This window comes from Festucalex cinctus, chromosome 4 (genome assembly GCF_051991245.1).
Source record: "Festucalex cinctus isolate MCC-2025b chromosome 4, RoL_Fcin_1.0, whole genome shotgun sequence".
NCBI lineage: Eukaryota > Metazoa > Chordata > Actinopteri > Syngnathiformes > Syngnathidae > Festucalex > Festucalex cinctus.
This window is the reverse complement of record NC_135414.1, coordinates 23,418,076-23,439,922: the sequence shown is the minus strand read 5'-3', so window position 1 is coordinate 23,439,922 and position 21,847 is coordinate 23,418,076. Positions and strand designations below refer to the sequence as shown.

The 21,847-nt window shown below is 39.9% G+C and overlaps 1 protein-coding gene and 1 long non-coding RNA gene across 4 annotated transcripts in view; one reads left to right on the top strand and one right to left on the bottom strand.

Moving 5' to 3' along the window:
- LOC144017836 (uncharacterized) overlaps positions 1 to 21,847 on the top strand; it is a 54,524-nt gene that overhangs the window by 17,042 nt on the left and 15,635 nt on the right. The window lies entirely within an intron of this gene.
- The window catches only part of cd276 (CD276 molecule), a 66,468-nt gene continuing 59,496 nt past the window's right edge, over positions 14,876 to 21,847 (bottom strand). For both annotated transcript variants that reach the window (XM_077519778.1, XM_077519779.1), the window contains one exon: positions 14,876 to 15,596. In XM_077519778.1, coding sequence (XP_077375904.1) covers positions 15,571 to 15,596 — 26 coding nt within the window. In that variant the 3' untranslated portion in view covers positions 14,876 to 15,570. The remainder of the gene's footprint in view (positions 15,597 to 21,847) is intronic.

The window sequence follows — 21,847 nt, the reverse complement described above, 5'->3', positions numbered from 1 at the left end:
CACAGGGGCGTCAAAGTAGTACTGTTAATACAAGATTATTATTAAATTGAGAACAGCGCACAGCAGCATTCAAATATGTCATGCACAAATATTTACTGTAATTCTAACTTTATGCCTGAAGTTTGTGATTTAGCGTTCCATCATAGGTATGAATTCAGGTTACGTAGTTGCCATATAAACGCATCACTTTTGTTTTTGATCCCGTTTTTTATTAGAAGAACTCAAAGATCTTGTTTTTCAAGCTCAAGCTTGAAGCTTGAAGCTTTTTCAAGTCAGATTCATCACAAAAGATCTGACATTTATTGGTCCTTTACACAAGTGACACCGAGTCCCACAATCCAACGATAAGATGACGTCAGTTTCTGGAGTGATGTATAAAATAGTTGTCTGAGAGCAACAACTGGGAAGGAGAAGTGAGTGTCAGACATTACAACTTGGCATTTGGGAATTGCCTTCCACACAAGTGGTGTCCCGCCTCTGTTATGTCTCTCATACTACCTCGGAAGCTGTAAAACGGACGGGTCGACTTCGTCCCCCTATTGGCTTTTATAGGCAGTGTAAAAGGGCCTTTAGAGCCACTCTAGTTGAAACTACTGTAATTCTCATATGGGGTCTGACTATTTTGGCCTAAATTCTGGCTCCAAGGGTCATTCATCACGATGTGCCCATTTCAAAGATGTTCATCCATCTCTTGCTCAGCAGGGTAAAAGATCTCGTAAAAAAACCAACAATCATTATAATTCCTTCTTGAGTCTTGGAGGAGGTAGCTTGCAGTCCACACTCCCAAAATGCTTTCAACTGGCGCTCGCGCCTTCTTCAAGGGAATCCTAATATATCAAATATTTATAATATATTATGAATCGTTAGTCGCAAGCGGCCCATCTCTCAGGCCTTTCTATTTGAGATGAAAGCCACGCTATACAGTAAATAAGAATCCAGCCCTGAGCTGAACTTTTCTGCTTGAGCTTGAAATGAAAGGTCGCAGGTCGGCCGCTCGCCTTGAAGGCTTTTTAGTCTGGTGAAGTGGTCGTAGGGACAGGTGGTTGTACAGAAAGCACTGACTTTTTTTATATGAGCACTATGAACCAGGAAGTAGCCTGCTAACAAACGAATAGATGGACATATGAATGTAATAAATGTAGCACACTTTTTTTTTTTTTATTGTTGTTGGAAGAATTTTTCTCTTTTTGCTGTTTCAGATAAAATAGAAGGCATTTATACAGCAGAGATGACATTAAACAAATTTGACGTCACTTCATGCATCTCTAAGCATTGCTTTTCCTGTCTCCAAAAGAACAAATGAATTATTAAAAAAAAAAAAAAAAGTAAACATCAAACCTTCCATTAATTAATGGCAAACTGATAGCAAAGTCCAAGTGAAAGAAAGTAGCAGAAAGACTTTGACTTGAAAACAAAAAAAAAGCAAAACAAATCATTCATTATGATGGCTGTGAACACAAGACTGCATTAGACAAAATCTTCTGTGGACATACATGCTAAATAAGGTTCATTACATCCCCAACCCCACCACCCTTGAGGAATAACATCCGCCATAAAGATAAAATATGTTTTGTGGCTCTGAGCAATCTGATTGTTTCTATGAGATGAGGACATGTCATCAGCAAATAATTGTCACAATGTGGCCACATTCAGTTTGCAGGTAAATGGAGTCTATCCCTGCTGACTTTGGGCAGTAGGCTGGGCAGTGGGTACACCAGTGTTGCGTCATTCACAAATGTTTTGTTAAAAAAAAAAAAAAAGAACAAATCTTTTCAATGAACGGATCACTTCCTGAAGTAATTTGTTCTGTTCTGAGTTCATTTGAGCTCAACCACACGCATGACGTCAATCTTCGATTCAGTGAACGAATCTTTTGAACGACTTGTTTTAATGAACTGAATCGAATGATTCACTTAACTTAAAAGAATTGTCATGCCCATCATTAGGGTATACCCTGTAATCGTCCTCATTCCATTGAAGGGGACCTTTCAAACAACTATGGTAACAGTTTAGATAAAAGTAGCCTCATACAAATGACAGCATCCTTGGAAAAACAAAACAAGACAAACTTCCTCACACTCTCCATAAATCAGCCCCCACTTATCTCTGCGACCTCTTGCAGGAAAACACTCCCTCCTGAGCCCTCCGCTCAACCTTTGCTGGTCACCACACCACCCCTTCTTTTCGCCTCAGCAGCTTCGCCTTCAGCTGCTTGGCATTCAGACTCTGGAACTCTCACACCCCACATATAATGCAGACGGACTCTCTCATTCAAAACTTAAATCAAAACGTGTCTGCATAACTAGCTAACTTATTCTAACCAACCACTGACACTCATTCGTGCTTGGTTTGGATGCTGAGAATGTGCTTTTTAAAGATAGTTGTTGAAACGTTTTTTGTTTTTTTTTGTCTGTGAAGAACCCCTTGTGAGCAAGGAACGCAACAAGTAACTGCTATGACAGGATGGGAGAGGATAGGCAATCCCCACTGAGGGAGGCGGGGACTTATCGATATGTGCTCTGCGATTGACTGGAGACCAGACCAGCCAGGGTCTCAAAAGGCAGCTAGGATAGGCTCCAGCTCCCCCACGACCCAAATGAGGACAACTAAAATATTACGGGATGGGCTTCCGTTGGTGTGTTTGGCCCGTCACATGTGTTTGCTCGAGGGCCGTGTGACTCTATCCCGCAACGGGCCAGCATAATCACAGCATGAGAGCAGTATTTATCACTTGGAATAACTGTGCACCCCTCTCCTGACACTGGAGCAGACTTTATCCCTCCAAGCCATCTGCACAAGAGAGAGCACCATTCACCGAGTGACCATAAAAATCCAACATTCACTCGAGCATGTAATATAAGACTCCCAACCATGGAAGGGATTATGTATTCTGGACGGGGCTTGCACGCAGAGTTCTACGCGGAGATTTAGCGCCGATCTTCAAGAGGAACCTGAGCAAATAATACACACACTCCATCAAGCCATTATCCTTGGACCACACAGGGAGGCATAGCTCCACATTTCATATTAAAGGGAAAATCAATAGTTCCCCCGAAGGAGGGTTACAGCCTCTAATAGTACTGTACCTCCACTTTACATCACAACTTGGCTTTTTTCCCCCGTCGCCTTCGGACTTTTTTGTTTTGTTTTGGGTTTTGCATTCACAAAACACCCAAGCCCAGTGGTCATGTCGTTAGTACATCCGCCTCACAGTTTGGAGGTTGGGGGTTTGAATCTGGGCTCCAGCTTTCCCGTCTGCATTTTGCAGGTTCTCCCTCTGCTTGAGTGAGTATTCTCCTCCCTTTCATTTTCATTTTCCATTCCCAAAACTCTTCACTGTCCTTAGTTGTGAATGTTTGTCTATAGGTGCCCTACCTGCAATCAGGGTACCTCTTGCCCAAAGTTACCTGCAACCCTAATGAGGATAAGTGGTAATAGATAATGAATGGATAAAAAACAGCCAAGTGTGCCTTGCATTTTAATAGACATTATCCACATTTCTTCCTTAAGAAATATAAAAATTCAGTATCATGAGTTAATCATTACTGCAGTTAGCTGTCAACCAGTTCTGGGTGTACCCCGCCTATTGCCCGAAGCCAGCTGGGATAGGCTCCAGCACCCACACGACCCTTGTGAGGAGTAAGCGGTCAAGACAATGGATGGATGGAGTTAATCATTAGCTAACAATTAGTTCCTAATTCTTCAATAGTTAGAAATTTCTGTACTTCAGTATGAGTTGATATTTGCTCATCATGACTTCATCTTTTTCTTATGCATTTTAACGATTAGTAATGGCATTTCTTAATCATGAGTTAATCATTAATTAATATTTGCAAATTATTAGTTCATAATTCTTCAATAGTTGCAAATTATTAGTTCATCAGGAGTTCATATAGCTCATCATGATTTCATCTTTTGTTAATGCATTTACAAGTTGGTAGCAAACAATTTGTAAATCATTTATTTCTAATCTTTTAATATTTACAATCTTTAACTTATGCATTACTGAAAATTAACTAACAATTGTTATTATAGTGTTACCAAAAATTTACTTTTTTTAATTTATTTATTTATTTTTATTTTTATTATTAAATAGGACATTAATTCATTTCAGCGTATCCCAGCTGTCAATCAGAATCTGACTACGCACATCTGTCTCGACTGTTAGGCAGTTAGGTAGGCGTGCAAACTGCAAACAACTCTTATCTCTTGTTAAATAAAACATGACTGGCATATTTCGAGGCTAAACAGGAAGAAAGAAAAAGTGCACAATCTCTAAGTAGCAACTGTTTGCTGGGAGCAATCTGTTCCTACAACTTGTGGAAGATTTCAGCATCCCACCCACTCAGAAAGAAGCATATTGAAGCACACCAGGATCCACATTTCATTTTTACTGTAGCTATTTAAAGCTGTCCAACCAAGACCACAGCCTCATGCGTGACCAGACAGTGACCGTGTAGGTCAACATGCTTACAGGAAAAGGTTGTAGGATCCAGTCTGCGTGGTATGAAAGTCTGGTCAAGCGTTTTGAGAAATGGGATGGTTCTGGTCTTTGGAAGATTTCTGGCTTGCCACAAATTTCCCAAACCTAAGACATACATGCTAATGCTAGTCTACATCTTAACATTACTCATCCATCCATCCATCCATCCATCCATCCATCTGTTCATTCATTTTGCAGGACGCTTAAAGGGACATTCAGTGATCCCTAGCGCCATCTAGTGGTGAACTAATAATTCATTTTAAAAACTGATGGTTTATGACATATGCAAAAAAAAAAAAAAAAGGTTGTATCGCATAAACATTTTTTTATATAATTGTAGGTCTAGTAATAACTAATTATATTACATGTCTGTAGTCTCAACTTACTAGAGCTGCCATGTTTCACTGCCATCTTCCTGCTACGGATGCCCAAAAGACAACTTGACGAATGTACATGCTACTTCACACAAGTAGGATATTATAAAAGGAATATTGGCGTAGTCATGGTTATACACAGTTCCTTTGCATAAATCCTCCATACGTTGGCGCCTTTCTAAAACTATTCAACATGTGCGAGCTACACCGCGACTGGCTATAAGGCTAATTACAGCCTTGTGGGGGCTTTGCTTATCATCCGCACTGTTTTGATGCGTATGTGTACATGCGTGCGTGTGTGCGTTGTGTGTGAAATACTCCCAACACAGCCTTTGATGTAATTACTTTCCAAACGGCTCCCCCTCCAGCCAATATTCCGTTGGAAATTCGCAGCCTGGGCTCATTTGCCACGTCACTGGAACACCCGCGTATGTCGCTGGCTCGCCTGCAGAGAGCACACATGCTGCACGTACACCCACACTCGCACAGCCAGCACCTACAGCAACAGCACACATGACAACAGGTGCACTCAGCACTGATAGAAATAATCAATATTCCTTGGAATAAAATCCAAGTGGTTGCTGATGAACTTTTGCCCTGACAACATGAGGTGTGTTCCATTAACAAAAATGCGTCCTATGATGACAAATGTTAGCAAATCAAGTGGTTTCATGTCATACGCAAGGATGTGCAAATCTACATTTCACTCTTAAAATTACACTTTTTTCTTGTATCCACCTTTGTTTTCGGAAAGGTCTGCACTTTTTGTTGTAACATTATGACTTTTTTTTTTTTTTTTTAATGATGCATTGTTGCAATGACAATTCTCATTCTATTATAATTATATTCTTGTACTATTGTTACTTTATTCCAGTACTCAATTCCATTCTTTATTATTATTCTTAATGTATTACACATTTACTCAAAACTGCATGTTTTTCATTGTAATATTTTTATGTAAGAATATTTAATCTTCATTTTCACAAATCTAAGATTTTTTTGTAACTAAATTTTCATGAAAACACACTCCTTGTAATATAAATACAATTGTCTCCATCCTAATATTACCCCATGCTCAAGTATTTTTTTTTACTAAATTATGACTTTATTGCTCCAAAATTATATATATATTTTTTTCATAATAATACAACTTTAATCTTCAAAAATTAACATTCCCCCCTCATTAATTTTACAACTTTAATCCCATGTTTTTGCTCTCACATACATACATACATACATTATTTGTCGCCTAAAGTAATGATTCTGAGTTTTCTTTAAATAATAAATGATTATTTTAACGTTGCAACCGTTCTTGTAATGTGTATGTCAAGTTCTCTTTTCAAAATATATATTTTTCCTGAAAATAATGATTTTCTTTCTCATTATATGCTGACTATAATAAACCGGACTACACTGAACACAGTATGATGTGAGTAAAAAAAAAAAAAAATAAAAAAAAAAAAATAAAAAAAAAAAAATAAAAAAAAAAAAATAAAAAAAAAAAAATAGCAGGCTCTACAAGAATTGCTGTATTATTTATAAATGTATGCAACCTTTAAAGGTGATATTTGTCAACACCGGTTCTCGGGGATACACATTTCCATAATGGTTTGCTCACAAGGACCTTTACATATGGAAGGCGCATGCATTTGTCACCCATTTTTTTCTATTTATGACTCCTCGCTGTTGACACTTTTTTATTATTATTATTATTATTATTTTTTTTATTGAGCCTCATTGCAATAACGCAGCGAGAACGCTAATGAGCAGTAGCGTGCTAATACATCCAAAGTCACTTCAGTGCCCTCATGTCGTAACAACTTGTTTGTCTAAGTCACCCCATTTAAAACTACCACATTAGTTTTCTTTTGCTAATAATACTGTACGACTCTCAGTCCAGAACCGAACAGATATCGAGCGAAACGAGAGTGCAAAATGTTTGGGAGCTTGTCATGGTCCTTTTGCATATGATGGCTGGCAGTGGGGCCTGCGACCTCCCAATCCGCCCCAGCCGACATCCTCAGACGGTCATCTTTTGTCACGCATGGCGACGCGGGCTCATTAAGTCCACGGCATCGTTAGCGGGCGGCGGCGTACATCACGCCCGAATGTGGCACTGTGGACTCGCTCGGGGGAAGGAGAGAGGAATTAAGGCTCGCTAATGACGGCCGCGTGCAGGGTATCGATCGCTGCGACCCCCTGTGAGCGTATCTGCTTTTAAAGGCACACAACTTTAACTTTAACTAAAAATATGGCCGAAATAGCTTGCCATATGGAGACTAGGGATATTATAGTTTTGGAATTTTCATTTGAGTTTATTTGTTTTTTAAATTTAGTTAGTTTTAATCAGTTTTCAGGGTGGTTCTGTTTGTTTTTGTTGTTTATTTATTTATTTATTTATTTTAAAATTGCTCAGTTGTAGTTTAGTTTTAGTTAGGTTCAGTATTAGTTTTGGTTTTATTTAGTTTATTTATTTATATATATATATATATATATATATATATATATATAGCCGAGCCGAACCATTGGAGGCAAAAGTCAAGCAGGCCTAGGAGCGACGTCATCTGAAGATGCTTTTCTATTGGCTGCTGCTAGATGACATCACTTCTGTGTGACACACTTTCAAACATCTTTATTAAGGTTAATATCAAAATAAAAATACTTAGAATCACATTTAAAATAATCCCCAAAGGCTCATGTATTAAATTATTACCAAAGACTAAAACGAAGGACATTTTCGCGATAGTGAGTTTTAGTTTTGTAAACATAAAATGTACTTTCAGTTAGTTTTGGTTTTTTTAAAAAGCATTTTTGTTTTTATTTTATTTTAACCAAATTGTTTTTTGAATTTTAGTTTTTTCGTTAGTATTCGTTAACTAAAATAACCTTGATGGAGACTTTATCCCAGTTAAAAAAAATATAGATATTCAGAAAATTACACATTTCAATGTCAATATACAGATAATTGTTAATACTTACCCTGCGACTTAGATGACTGCAAGCAGTATTAATTCTGTATTTGTGGACATTTTTTTTCCCTTGAAATAATGACTATTCTCATTTTTAAAAAAAAGGAAAAAAAAGAAAACATTTTTCAATTTCAATAACTTCATTTTTGTAAAATTATAAGTTTGTCATCTTTTTTGGGGGGCCTTTTTTTTTTTATGTACTTTTACTTCAGCCTAAAACAAACTTTCTCAGTAGGGCCCACTGGAAAGTTAGAAATAATTATCCCATCAGTTTCACGACTCGACATGAAATAGCATGGCCGTGTCTATCATAACAGAACCCATTTCCCTTGGTCCAACCATTTTGGGTTTTTATTTTTACTCCCTCCTACTTGTAAATCCAAGACAGATGAGCAAATCGAAATTGACAAGCTCTTTTTTTTTTTTGACTCGGCCATAGGATGTGACCAGAGTATGAGGTCAAAATGTAATGATTCCCAATGAGCTTTCATTCCTTCTGTTGTGGCGGTCATAAGGAGTGAGCAGTTGTCCTTGAGAGTGCGTGTGTGTGTGCGTCGTCTCTATAATTTGTCAAATGTTGTTACTTTGATGCTGATGTGCTTGGACGTGTTCATCAATCTTCAGCCATTGTGGAGCTGGCGCTAATATGCTAACGAGCCATGCAAATACCAATTAAGATTGCATGCAGCATTTTCTTTAGCGTCATCATCCCTTCGTTTATGTTTGGGTATTGATTGAGTGTGCGTGCGTGTGCGCGCATTCACATTAGAAAAACATTTGAGCAGGATATTTGATATTCTTAATGAAAAGTTAATGCATCATTGTGATTGAATGTTATGCAATCTCCTTTATGGGAAATCAAAGAAAATTTAAAGTGGTAATAATGATGAGTGGAAAAATACTTTAAAAAATGTAATGGTATTCATATATTTGACCTTTTCTGTTCATATATTTCTATTTATTCTGTTTTCTGATTGAATTTGAATGCGTACAATTGAGGACTATGGGGTGACCTAAGTGTTAAGGGGTAGAATTGGAATTGGCCCTAAAATGTATTGGCGGCATTACGGTTATTAGCACATAAAAAAAAAAAATCCACAATTAAGCATGTAAAAAAGGAAGTGATTAAAATTCTGAAAATTGTGGTAGGATTTGTTTTTAACTCTTCTCTTTTCAAATGTGATTCATCCTTTGCTGCGATTTGGAGCAGCAAAGCAATCTCATCTCTATTTTTACCCCGTCACAAAAAAACAACAATTTCCAAACTTTTTTTTTTTCACTGCCCGCTTTTATGAAAAGTCACTAAAATGCTTGTGTAAGTACCTTGTCTTTATGAGGTGCACTCTCTGTCGTCATGAGTCATAAAAGAAAATATTGACATCTTCTTTTTCATTGGATATTTCTCATGGACCACTCTCATCTTTTCACAGCAGACCATGGCGCTGTTTGTCCTGTAACAAATAGTGCCGTGGGAAAAAAACAACAAAAACCCTCTTCTCCAATTTGTACCCCCCATAATTTCTCCACTTTAATGATTATGATTATCAACAAATATAAATGTCAGACAAAGATAACCTAATAAACATCAAATTGTTTTTAAATGCTGATTTCATTTAAAAGAGGGCTTGAGTATTGTTTTTTAATACTAAAATCACGAGTCAATTTTGACTCTGACCGCATTTTTTTGGAAAGCAGAGTTCATACCTACTGGCCACACCCAAAACCTGTTCACTTAACCCCAAGAACACAGCGACAGCTCAACCAGGAGGTCACCAATACGCACTGAACATCTAAAGAACTACAGGCCTGCTGCAATTAAGGTCACTGAGAAGAGCGTAAATACTTTTACACGAATTTTCATGAATAATCACACAAAGCAGCTCTGTAGTCATAAGCTATGCCATCATTGGTCAGTATCTCACTCACTTATGATCATGGTTATTATTAGTATGATATCTGCAAGCTATTAGTAGAAGTGAATTCCTGTGGACCGTGCTACTCCAGCGGCTCTAAAAAAATCAATCCAAAGCATATTGCTGATGCAAAAGCACGTGGAAGTAGATGATACAGTATGGATTTGCCAATAAGATATTGCACATCCATTAGCTCTTATCAGGAATGGACACGAGCGTGTAACATGATGCTAATGTCTAACATTTACAACAAAGTCGAGGTAGTACAACATAGACATTTTTTGCAGTGTCTTTTTTTTTTTTTTTCACTGTTGATGTATGTCTAATAAGGCAGTGAGGTTTATTGTCCTCTTAATTTCCCCAAAGCAATAAAATGGTGAAATAATGCACTAACAGCAACACATTCGATAACATTAAGTGCAACTCATTTTGCTAACTTTTTCATCACGACGACTAGTGGAAGAACACAACAACAACAACAACAAGGGCGTGAAGGGATGCTTGACAGCCCAGAGGCAATTTGTCAGGCGGCGTTCCCCCAACATGGCCGCCGCACTTCACACAGGAAATGATTCATCTGCATCCTGCAGCAGCAGAGAAGCCCCCGAGCCTCCGAAAATTACCGACGACTTATCTGGCCAATAAGTTCTAATCAGACAGCTGCCATTTGGCGCACTGTAAACAAAAGTAATTACAGTAGATGTGATGGATGGAGAGAATAAGACGCTTTTTGTGCGTGCTCAGGAGCAGCCTGCTGCTACTCTGTGGAGCAGAACACTTTAATTAGGGACAGCAGCATTCAATGAGCCTGACCAAGCACATGTTGCTAAAATAAGACTCTGCCTATTCTTTACTTCACTTTGGGCTACGCGCGTTCCCTGGTGTCCCTCACAAAAAACATCACTTTATCACTTTCGAGGCTCACGCAGCACTTTACAAACTCGCTGCAGTCAACGCTAGCTATCTGGTTGGTCGGTCGACGGCATTTATTCCATATCTTTGATAAACAGCTTGGGTTTATATACTACTAGTACAATCTAGAACTGTCATACAGTCATTGGTCAACTCGCATTTATGTTGATCATTGGCAATTGTGGAAGATCTGTTGACCATTGAGGCATTTGCTTTTTTGGTATTGTCTTAGTGTCATAATTTCGTACTAAGCCAATCCCGAACTTGGTACGATCATCTGCGATTTCATTACCTAGATCAGAAACACACAGTTCAGCTCGGCCTTCTTGTACCAAACCTGGCTGGAATTTAGACAAATTGTTTTGTTTTCACGTGTCAGTTACAAAGTACTACGATGCCAAAACATTTTGTTAAGACACTGAATTGAAAATCCAGAAATTGTAGCCCGTATCGACCCACTTGTGATGTTTTGGTTCAAAAAGTGAGTCATGTTGGTGTTTCTGATGTGTAAATGAAGGGATTGATGGCGTCCGCTGGCTAGCAAAACAAACGGACATGATGCAAACCACAGTCAACAGTTTCAAAGGGCGCCCTCGACCTACTTTGTCCTTGTCTTGTCGTGATGGAGAGAGAGAGAGAGAACAGTACATCTTTGTAGGAACATTTGCGACAACAAATGATCCTAATAATATTTCAAAGTAATGTGGCTAGTAGGCATGTACAACCTTTTGTCTTCAGGTGCTTCCACTCCTTAATCTAAGCATCCTAAATTCAGAAAGAAAAAAAAAGGATGCTGTAGGTTTGCAACCATGTGACCTGGTGTCCTGACACGGCGTGACACGGCTATGCAGAGATTACGTTTTCATGACATGACAAGAAAAAGCTTTTATTTCATTGAAAGGCAAACATGCAGCAATGGCTAAAAGGTGTAAATTGATCCACAACGGTGAGTTCAGTCTTGAAATTTACATGAGAGCTTGTTCAAGTGTCACAAGTCATCGAGTCAGGATCACAGTTAAGTCGTTGTTGGTCTGTTTACTCGCAGGTTGTTATGGATTTGGTTTGGTGGTCGATCTGATCATATTAAAGGCCTGTAACTTCATAAAAACCCACCAGCACCTCTGTATAAGCCATTAACTCATTCAAACACAAAAACGTGTAACTGTTTTTTAATACTTTGTCCTTCACTTCCAAAAATGTTTTTAGAATTTTTATTTTTAAATGTTTTTTAAGCAAGAGTAAGCATAATTTGATGCAGCTTCTGACATGTGGCTTAAAGCAATGGTAGTTATTAAAAGAACAGCCAGCAGTTGGCAGCAGAGCATAAGTGATCAGCCAGGACCATGTTGCAACAAGTTCTTTTTGACAGTGTTTTCAACAGGAATGTGAATAATAATGAAACTTAGCTATATTCTCATGCTCAGTCAGCTCATTCTTCAGAATATGAAATCACAGCCTTAGCAGCACCAAACTGGGAGCTTCTTTGGCTTTTCCAATGAGGAAACTTACTGTGAATTCCAAAGCAAATTCACAGCCTGAACGCTTGTTTCAGAGCGTCATAAAACAGCGCGCTTATTAGCAAGTTCAGTCGAAAAAGTATCACTCCGCCACAGTTGCATTGACTGCTTTATGCGCCGCTCCATCCTCTGCATACTAACTACACTATCAGGACTCCTTGGGGGGTGGAGGGGTGGTGGGGGAAACAAAAAAAACACGTTAAAATGCCGCTCCTGAAGTGGCGAACAAACCCGGGCAGATCGTAAAAATGATGCAAGGGATGCTTCCGGCGAGCCCCCCCCCCCTTTTTTTTGTGTGTGTTTACATGCGATGTAAGTGGCGATAGCCAAACTTATTTACATGCATTTTAATGGCCTGTGATGGAGAATCCGCCGTTACCATGAATAAACTATTTGCACATGGGTATTCACTCGTGTCCCCGGAGCTGTTTCTCGTTATTCCCTCATTTAATTGCAATGGCTCCCTGTCAGCGATTAGCACGTCGCATTGGAAGCATGCATGCCCAAAATGCTTGGAACCGCTTGCCGACCTCAGGTGTCTTATTTGTCCATTCGAGAGTGGGCGGGAAAAGAAAAAAAACACGAGTCGACATTTCCTAGTACTGACGGTAATCAATTATTCTGTTGCAAATATAGACGAGTGAAGCGTGTGTATCATTTTTGAATTATAGAAGAAAGAGCACACAAGGAATGAACTGTGGCGATGCATGGCTGTTTTGTGAATAACTATTCATATACGAGAGTTAGGGCTTAGCAATTCACTCTTTAACTTATCTGTGTAAATAAGACGAATGTCCATGAACTTGAAATCATGCAAGCTACTCCCCATTTCCCCCTGTTGGCAAAAGAGAGGGATTACTTGATGGAGGCGTTTGCATCGTCCTGTATGGAATTGAGTTTGACCCCGCCTGAGGGGTCGCATTGTTTTATTTGCTCAAACTTGCCTGCTGAGTTTGCTCAGTTTGTCAGTTTTAGTCCCCCTCCAAAAAAAAAGAGAAAAGAACTGTTTGCAATGACAATATTGCCCAAGTCAACGTGCGCAATGTTTGGACCCAAACAAAGTGAGCTCACACTGGCGATATTCAAACATTAACATTCACTGTCTGTCAGCTTTGGCTTGAAAACTCATTTTCATTTGAGAAGTGTGTTGTGTTCACACTTGAGAAGACGTTACTATCAGGTGTGAACAGCCTCAGCGTCTGTTTGTCTTTGAGATGAAACTATAATTACGGAACGTACAGTAAGAGGCTAAATTGAATGAAAACGTATCCTTCAAGAGTGGTAATTATAATACATTGAATGTTCTAAAAAAAAAAATAAAGAAAACTGATGGTGTCTGTCTGGTGCCATGTAAGAGAGTCAGTGGTGGTTGCAGCTCGTGATCTGCTAAAAAGTGTGGGGAAACATCAAGACTTGCTTTTCCTCCCTCTAATCCCTCACCACCAGTCTCCGAATAAGAGCGTGAGGCGACCAGAGCAACTCTGTCGCCTTTGGGCCCGCAGCCACTAATCTGTAATTTAATTTCCAGCAGGCCATGAGGACACCCAGCAAGGTCAAGGGCTACTGTACACACACAGCCTCGCGTGGTTTAGCTTAGGGACCAGGTTGCGTGTGTGCGTGTGTGATTCTGAAGTGGTGTTTACCTCTGGAGGGGGGTGTCATGCTTTTCTCCTAGTTATGCAAGGTGGCTATTTCGCTTACGACAACAAACAAACAAATCAGAGAAAATCCATTATTCACAAGGTGTTTAGGATGATTGAGTGTGTGCAAACAGAAGGATTACACTGAAAATAGAAGCGTGTGAATTTGCCAAGTCAGCAGAGATTTGTATGGACACGAAATGACAATTGTTGGACTTCTGTGCAGCTGCACACACCACATTGTACGTTCAAAACTGTAATACCCGTGATTTTTTTTTTTTCCTCATATGTAGGGTGCCCAAGGTTTTGGAAGACTGCTGACAGTTTTAAAATCTTGTTGTGTGCTTAGTTCTTTTTGCAGAAGGTAGTGATGGGAAAATGAAGCTTCATGAAACACTTGTGAATTGCAATATATATATTTTTTTTACTCCTCTAGATGGTGCTCTGGGTTTAAAGACGGGTTAGTCAGTGCAATGGAAAGTCACTGCATTTTTAAACCAAAAGTGCCATCAAGAGGAGTTAAAAAAAATGCAAGTGCTTCATGAAGCTTAATTTGTCCATCACTCACAGATTGGTCTCAATTCGCTCATGGAAGATGTTTGTAACATTAGCTGGCTTATCAAAAGTAAACGTCTGTATTTCATCACAATGTCTATGTACAATAGGTGGCTGTGGCAGGACGTCCCGACCTTGAGTTGTCCTCAAGGCTTTCCCTACAACCTCTGCAGTTGATGAAGCTGGAGAACAAGTTAATCAGCAGTTAAAGTTAAAGGCCCAGTCTGCCGGTTTCACACATGTAAGCTTCTGTGAGTGAGTGGAGGGGGAAAAAAAAAAAAAAAAAAAAAGAAAAAAAAAAGGAGGACAAAATCACCACCTGAAATTAAGTGAAGCCCAGATCTGTAAATTGAGAAGAAGTTTGTTTAAATCCTGTATTTAAAAAGGTGCATTTTCCCCGAGTGAAACCGGCAGACTGGGCCTTTAAGTTAAACAGCACAAGTTAAACAGCATCAACCTTCTTCATTGAGGAAAAAAGGTGTTAATAACGAGTTAGGACACACAATCACAAATGATTTTTCGCTTTGTCTTTAATGTAAGTAGGCACAATTTTGGCATTCGTACTTTTGGCACCGAGACTCGTAAACTTGTAAACGTATAACGTAAACCTCCATACGGCTCACCGACAAGATCAAGCATTCCGCGCCGGCTGAAGTCTGCTGTTCATTGAAAACAATGCGTTATAGAAGGCTGTCGGGGTGTGTCGTATGCACCATTTGCAGTTTGCTGGAGCTTAGCCGGCATTCAATTACAATCGCCTCCACTTCCAGGAGATAGCAGAGGGGGGACGGGGAGCAGACGCTGACAGATAGCAGTTACCCGGGCGACAGACGCTAATTAGCGAGCGAGGGAGTAATGGCGGAGACCGGCTCTTTCTGCTGTTTCTTTTTTTTTTTTTTTTTTTTTTTTTTTTATTGTCTTTTTGCATTGAAAATGCATTCACACTGGCTGCTGGTGGTCTTCCATTGATAAAAAAAAAATAATAAAAAGGACGGGAGGGGCGTATGTACATAAATGGCACATGATGTGTGTTGATGGCCACTCGAGGGAGCTTCGCACATGTAGACGATGACAACGACGATGATGATGATAGACTTCCACTCGGGCGACGACGAAGACGCCGTGCCCGTTGACAGAGGACGCCACAGTCAGTCAGTCAGGTTGATGGATTCTGATGATTGGAGTGGGATTACCCGCCAGATTCTTCTCATATCTGCTGCCCGGCTGAAACTCCTGAAAGAAATTAGGCGGAATTTAGCGGATTAGTTTCGATTCTGGTTACAATAAGACAGAAAATTAAGGCATTCATGTTTAAAAATGTACCACTTACATTTTACATTATATTTCTTAATTCCTTCTTATTTACTGGGGGGAATCATATAATTTGGGTAAATCAAGTTTCATTCTAGTTTCAGCACTCGAAAATAACTTTTTAGTTACCAGCTCATATATCATTTATTGGGTCAGTGATTACTATTTGTTGCAATTTTGGGCTGCCGATCGACCCGAAAATGAACCAAGCATTCCCGAAACTCATGGAATTAGCACGGTGTCTGGTCGTCTCTTTGACTATCCAAGTATTTCTAACATTTATCAGCTTCTATCTGAATGCGTTTGGAGGTTTGACATTTTGGAGCTCTTAGCAGTACCCTCAGGGTTTGGCATCAAGCCAGCCTGTCCGACACGTAATAGTCAGCTCAATTAGAAAGCGGGCATAGCTGGCGAATCTAAGTATTTCTGTAGTTCCTGCAAATCTCGCTTCAAACGGGCGAAGACGTCTCCAGCCTCCCCCAAGTGGGCCTAAGCCGCTCAAAGTTCCCGTATATCTAAATCAAAAGGGATCGGTGACGGGTTTAGACAAGCACAACCAAAGTCTTAATGTAGCACGCCATCTCCTGTGCAATGTGGCAGAGATTATTAGCCTCCCTCGCTGCACTTAACGTTCACCATCCCGACCAGGAAGCAGAATGAAACCCTTGCTCTCCTCGTGGGCGACTGTTTTCATTTAGGAAGCCATGCATGCACGTCCCGCTGAATGACTTGAATAATGTATCCGCAAAGACGTACCTCCGAGCTCCGCTAAATGGCATAGTTAATGCAAAGGGTTTAATGAAGCCCAGAGACGGGTTTCTCGCACTGTTAGATGTGAGGCTGCTGGTGAGACACAAACATGATTCATTGTAATAACGTGTAACACAAACAGCATTTTAATTTACCGATTTTATTTTATTTTTAACAGTTTCAACTGCTTCTGCTTGGAGACTTGTTTAACCCATTAAGGCCGGGAGCACATTACCTCGTTTCTACCACTAGAGCCGGAAATGTCATTTTGTCTCGTTCTGACCAATTCTTGGTCTCTTAGCCGATGAAAAGCATCAGAATATACCTGAGAAGGTGACGTGGGGCCTCGTAGCATTCATGGCTGACTCAGATTCGCGGGAGTAATGAAATAAACGACGGCGGCACGGGAGGACTTTGAATTAGTGTAACCAGTCAACAGTGATATATATTTAAGAAATACATTTGTCGACAATGAGGATGTTGAATATGTTGACGGCTTTGAAACGGAATGGACGACAAATGGTTGAAATTTGTTTGTTTTTCACCAATAGACAGCCATCTTGTTTAGATGTGGAGTAAACCTTGTGTATACAGTTTATTTACAAATTCGTCTATCATCAGCAATATGTCAGACTTGGGCATGGGGGGTGGGGAGGGGGAGGGGGCATTGGGAGTTCACAAGTACAAGACATTCCAATAGGTGGATTTGTTATGAAGCACGTTCTCAAGTTTGTTCTTATGAAGAAAAGACTTTGCGAGTTAATGTGTTCTTGATCTTGAGAAACGGCCACAGAGTTGCCTTATTTATGTCTCTGGTGGGAGTGGGGAGTCCCCTTGGGGTGGTCACATGAGGATTGTTGTTGTTATTGCCAGATGTGGCTGATAAATGGCTGTGACCACCCCCAGGGGACAAACCCACCAAACATAAGGAGGAGAAAACAAGATTTAGAACTGAAGAAGGTTTTTAGATTAAAGGTGAAGCATCTTCAACAACCAACTTCCATTCAGATTTGTTACAGATTTCCTGTCAGACATTTTTTTGTGCGTGTTCAGTTTACAGCAAAATTCAGGAACTTGTCCTCACTGTACCAGTTGGATGAAAGTCTTGTTCAAATGTCCCATTTCCATTTCTGCCAACACTGACGTCCCTGCGTGCAAAATAACGGATCTGTTCCCCTTGAGTCACGTTTGGACAAGTTTCGCTGTCATCCTTGTCAACATTAGCATGAAGTGATCTGAAAAGATGTGACGCGTTTGAAGCGTGAAAATGCTGAGTGGCAAGTTTGGCATACGCAAACAAGAGGCTTGCCCTGCCCAACCATGCATGTTCTCAAACGCTTGTCCTCATTAGTGGAACGGGTGAGCTGGAGTTTATCTACGGCTGACTTTGGACAAGAGGAGGGCTACCCCCCTGCACCCTTCACACCTATAGGCAGTTTATTTGAGACTTTTAAATCAAATTTCAAGCCAAGCTAACTAGGAACGTAGACCACGACCAAAACAGGATCGCGTCCAGGATCTTTTAACAAGGCGGAGGCCAAATTAAACGCCACCGTGTTAAACAGGCAGAAGCAAAACCTCCGCTCCCGTCCACGCTGATGGACGGATTCATTTACAGCAGGTACTCCAAATTGCAGGCTGCTTTAAATGGCCTATCAGAGCTTGTTCATGTGCAAAATAAGGCGGATTCAATCTCATCGACCATTTCTTTCCCCTCCCATCATCCACAACTAGGAAAAAAAAAAAAGGAAAAAAAAAAGGACCACAGTTCATCCTCTGGAGTTTGTAGCCTTCCTTTCTCATTTGTATATTTGAGGAACATTACACACAAAGAACAGCGGGGCTGCTGCTTTATGACACCGCGGCGCCAGAGCACAATCAGAGGAAGCCATCAAAGGCAAACACCGGCGATGAGACCGAGAAAGTAAAACAAAAAAAAAACACTGAGGAGAGTTGGCGCATAATGAGCAAAGACGCTTAAAAACTCGGTAAAGATCATTACCAGGAGGATCAAACGCATGCAAGACAATTTCTCTGTGCGGGGACTGGTAATTATGAAGCATCGTCTATAGCTGCACAGAGACAATAAACATTTACATTCATTTGCATAGCTCCCATTACCTGTAACCTATCATTATTTGGTAGATGGGAGGTCTGCACCGGAAACAAGATCTCCGGGGAACTTCTGGAATAGTTCAATGCTTGTTTACATCCCATAAAAATATATAAGACGGCTTTGACCTCACATAGCAACGTATTTATTGTTTTACCGTGGAGTCTGTATGCAGATAGAGGTTAGCATTAACCACCCACATACACAACAAATCTCGACACATAGAAAGACGGTAAAATAAACTAATATTGATTTTTGAAATGATAAAGCTGTTAAATGCCAGCCTAATGGATGGTGTGATGATAACAGTACAAACAACAGAGGTGGCCAGTGTTTTATTAATAAATATCTTAACATATTTACTCAATGAAATGAACAGAAATATAATATAATTAATACGCCAGTCCAGCCCACCAAAACAGACATAATGTATTTCACAAGAACTGCAACTTATTATTTGTATGACACAAAGCATTGTTAAAATGTTACATAAAACATCTATAACTGTAAAACCGTTTACAAGTATACATATGAGCTTGACAACAGTTCCCTCTACAGTTAGAAAAGGGTTCATTCAGGAATATTCCCAAATGTACTATATTCAACTTTTGGTGTTGTACTGTACAAAGGCTTGCACAAACATGCATCTATATTTGCTGACAGTTCACTTGAGATCAATGCATCTGTAATGTCCACAAAAAGAAAACAAATAACCCAATATTGCCGCCGCTGCCAAAAGCTGCTTGGCTTTGCAAAAAGATTGCAAACTGTGATCTTTTTTTTTTCTTTTTAATCAAAAGCAATGTGCAAAAATGACCACGCATAATGGTATGGAGGAAGAGAGGTTCGCAGGCTGCGATAATCCTTGGTTGGCAATTTGGGCGTAATTGTGCCGTTGAGTCTCCACTGGTTGCTGAGCACCATGAAGGAGAAAATGGAAGGCTGTCAGTCAATGTCAAACTAAATATTAGGTTTTGTTTTTTTCATGAACGGGGACAGTTCATCAGGGTTACTTGCACGTACAGTACTCTTCTGATTATTCTGAGAACGCGCCTAGCAAGAAATAAAGAGAAATCTACAAGTGCTAGTCCAATGAATCCAAAAATATCCACTGGAGGAGAAGCGCGATGATAAGCGTAGAACCAAAAATTGAGCTGTTGAATGGGGACCGCACGCTTCCATCCATCCATCCATCCATCCATCCATTTTTTTGGTATGGTTCTTCTCATTTGGGTCTTTGGACACTTTTGAGGCTGGACTGCCAATAAGAGCTTCGCTTGCAGCCTCTCCAATTCGTTCCAGTAACAACAAGCATTCTATTGTCCCAGTCCAATTGAACACATCCTTTACCTCGCGAGAGGCTTTTCTCCTACCTGGTCAAGGTATCCCACCAAAAAGCACCCATGGCCCTTGTGGTGTTAATTATAAGACTCCCACCACCGCCCCCCTTGAGGCTGGTTTGAACATGGGTATGCATTAATCTTTACTCTTCACTTGACACTAAAAGGATGGTTTGAAGAGACTCCTGTGGTAAGCCCCAAAGGCAAGGTGACTGGAGGAGCAGGAGGAAGGTTGAAAGAGAGCAGAAAAATAAAAGCGGCACTTTATTCGCCGCTCGCAGCGGGACGCCGACCGCCTCGATAGGCGAGTGAGTCATTTTTTTGCCCCCGCCGCTTTACATCCTCACTATGTTAATCGGATTGAATATTTAAAGTGACACAGTATGACATTCCCGGCGACCTCCTCCTTCCACCTGCGTCGTGATTTGTTTGTTTCCCGATGCGGCGTGAAGGTGACCGTCAATTCGGAGGCTGCCGAAGGGCCACGACTTGCTTATTTTCTCCGCCGATTTATCAAGACTCCTTATGTAAGCGCACAGCCAATTTATTCGTCACTTTCAAGCTTTATTTGCTTGTATTTGGATCTAATGACACACAAATGACAAAATGATCGACAGTGGACCCTTGGCTCTAACAGCCTACATGTTTGAACGGAAATTACAAAAGTCAAAAAGGAAAGAAAATTGGGCTCAACAAGTGCTTTTGTTCTCATTTTCTTTTGCAAAAAATAAAATAAAATCAGATCCAGCAATGTTTGTTTATGCAAAATGCTGAGCAAATTAAGATTATTTTTAAGTTTAAAAAAAGTTTTCTTTTGATAATACTACACATTTGTCCCTCGTCAAAGGCTGTAGCTGATTGTGCAATTGATTGTTTTATAATCCAGCAGTGTCTTGAGATACAAGTTTAAGCCGTTTAATGACCACACTCATAATTCAAACCATGCATAGGCCTATCTCAAACCTTACTTTCCCAATGAAAAGAATGGAAATGCCATTAATCTGTTCAAGCCAACCCCAATTTTTTTTTTTTTTTTTTTTTTTTTTAATAAGGGAAGTATAACTATAATATTGTACTTAAACCTATTATTAATGTGTATGGCTTCACTCTTTTTTTTTTTTTTTTTTTTTTTAAATAAGGGAAGTATAACTATAATATTGTACTTAAACCTATTATTAATGTGTATGGCTTCACTCTTTTTTTTTCTTTTTTTTTTTTCTTTTTAAACTTGTTACAACTTTGAAAATGCCCTGTGATTGACTGACGACCAGGTGTACCCCACCTCTCACCCAAAGTCAGCTCTTTGCGACCCTAATGAGGACACGCGGTACAGAAAATGAAGAAATTAAAATTAAAACTGGGTTACTGACATTTATTGAAGATTTTATACTTGTAACAGTTTGAACTTGAGACAAATTAATTCTCTTTCCTGTGAAATGTTTGTAAATCAATAGTGCTTGACCTGAGATGTTCCAGTACATTGCTACTTCCTTTTGATTGATTCCTGAGGGCACGCTTTCATTCCAGATGTCAGATGAGGCACATACCCCTGAGAAGCTGTGGGTTGGTTGCCTTGCTCCATAACATTGACAAGTGAACTGGCTTATTATTTTCCATATATTTTGCCCTCAGCACATCACTGAACCTGGGACGCTCCAGTCCACAACAAGTCCTTCCAGAATGAGCTACCCCATAAAAACAACATATTTTTCCAGGACAAATTCTGCTGTTTTTTTCAAGATAGTAATTTAATTAAAGAATGTATTATTTGCCTTGTCAGTCCCCACCACTCCTTTTTTGGCACATTTGTCTGTCATCAACCAATTTACAGCGTATCTCGCCGTGGCAATATCCCAGCGGTCTCCAGTCCGCCCATGCACTTCCGTATCAACACTGCAACGGAGCTCACGCGCACGTTCTCCTCTGCATTATGCCTAATCTTTGCCAGTTAATTGAGCCCAGAGGCAGGA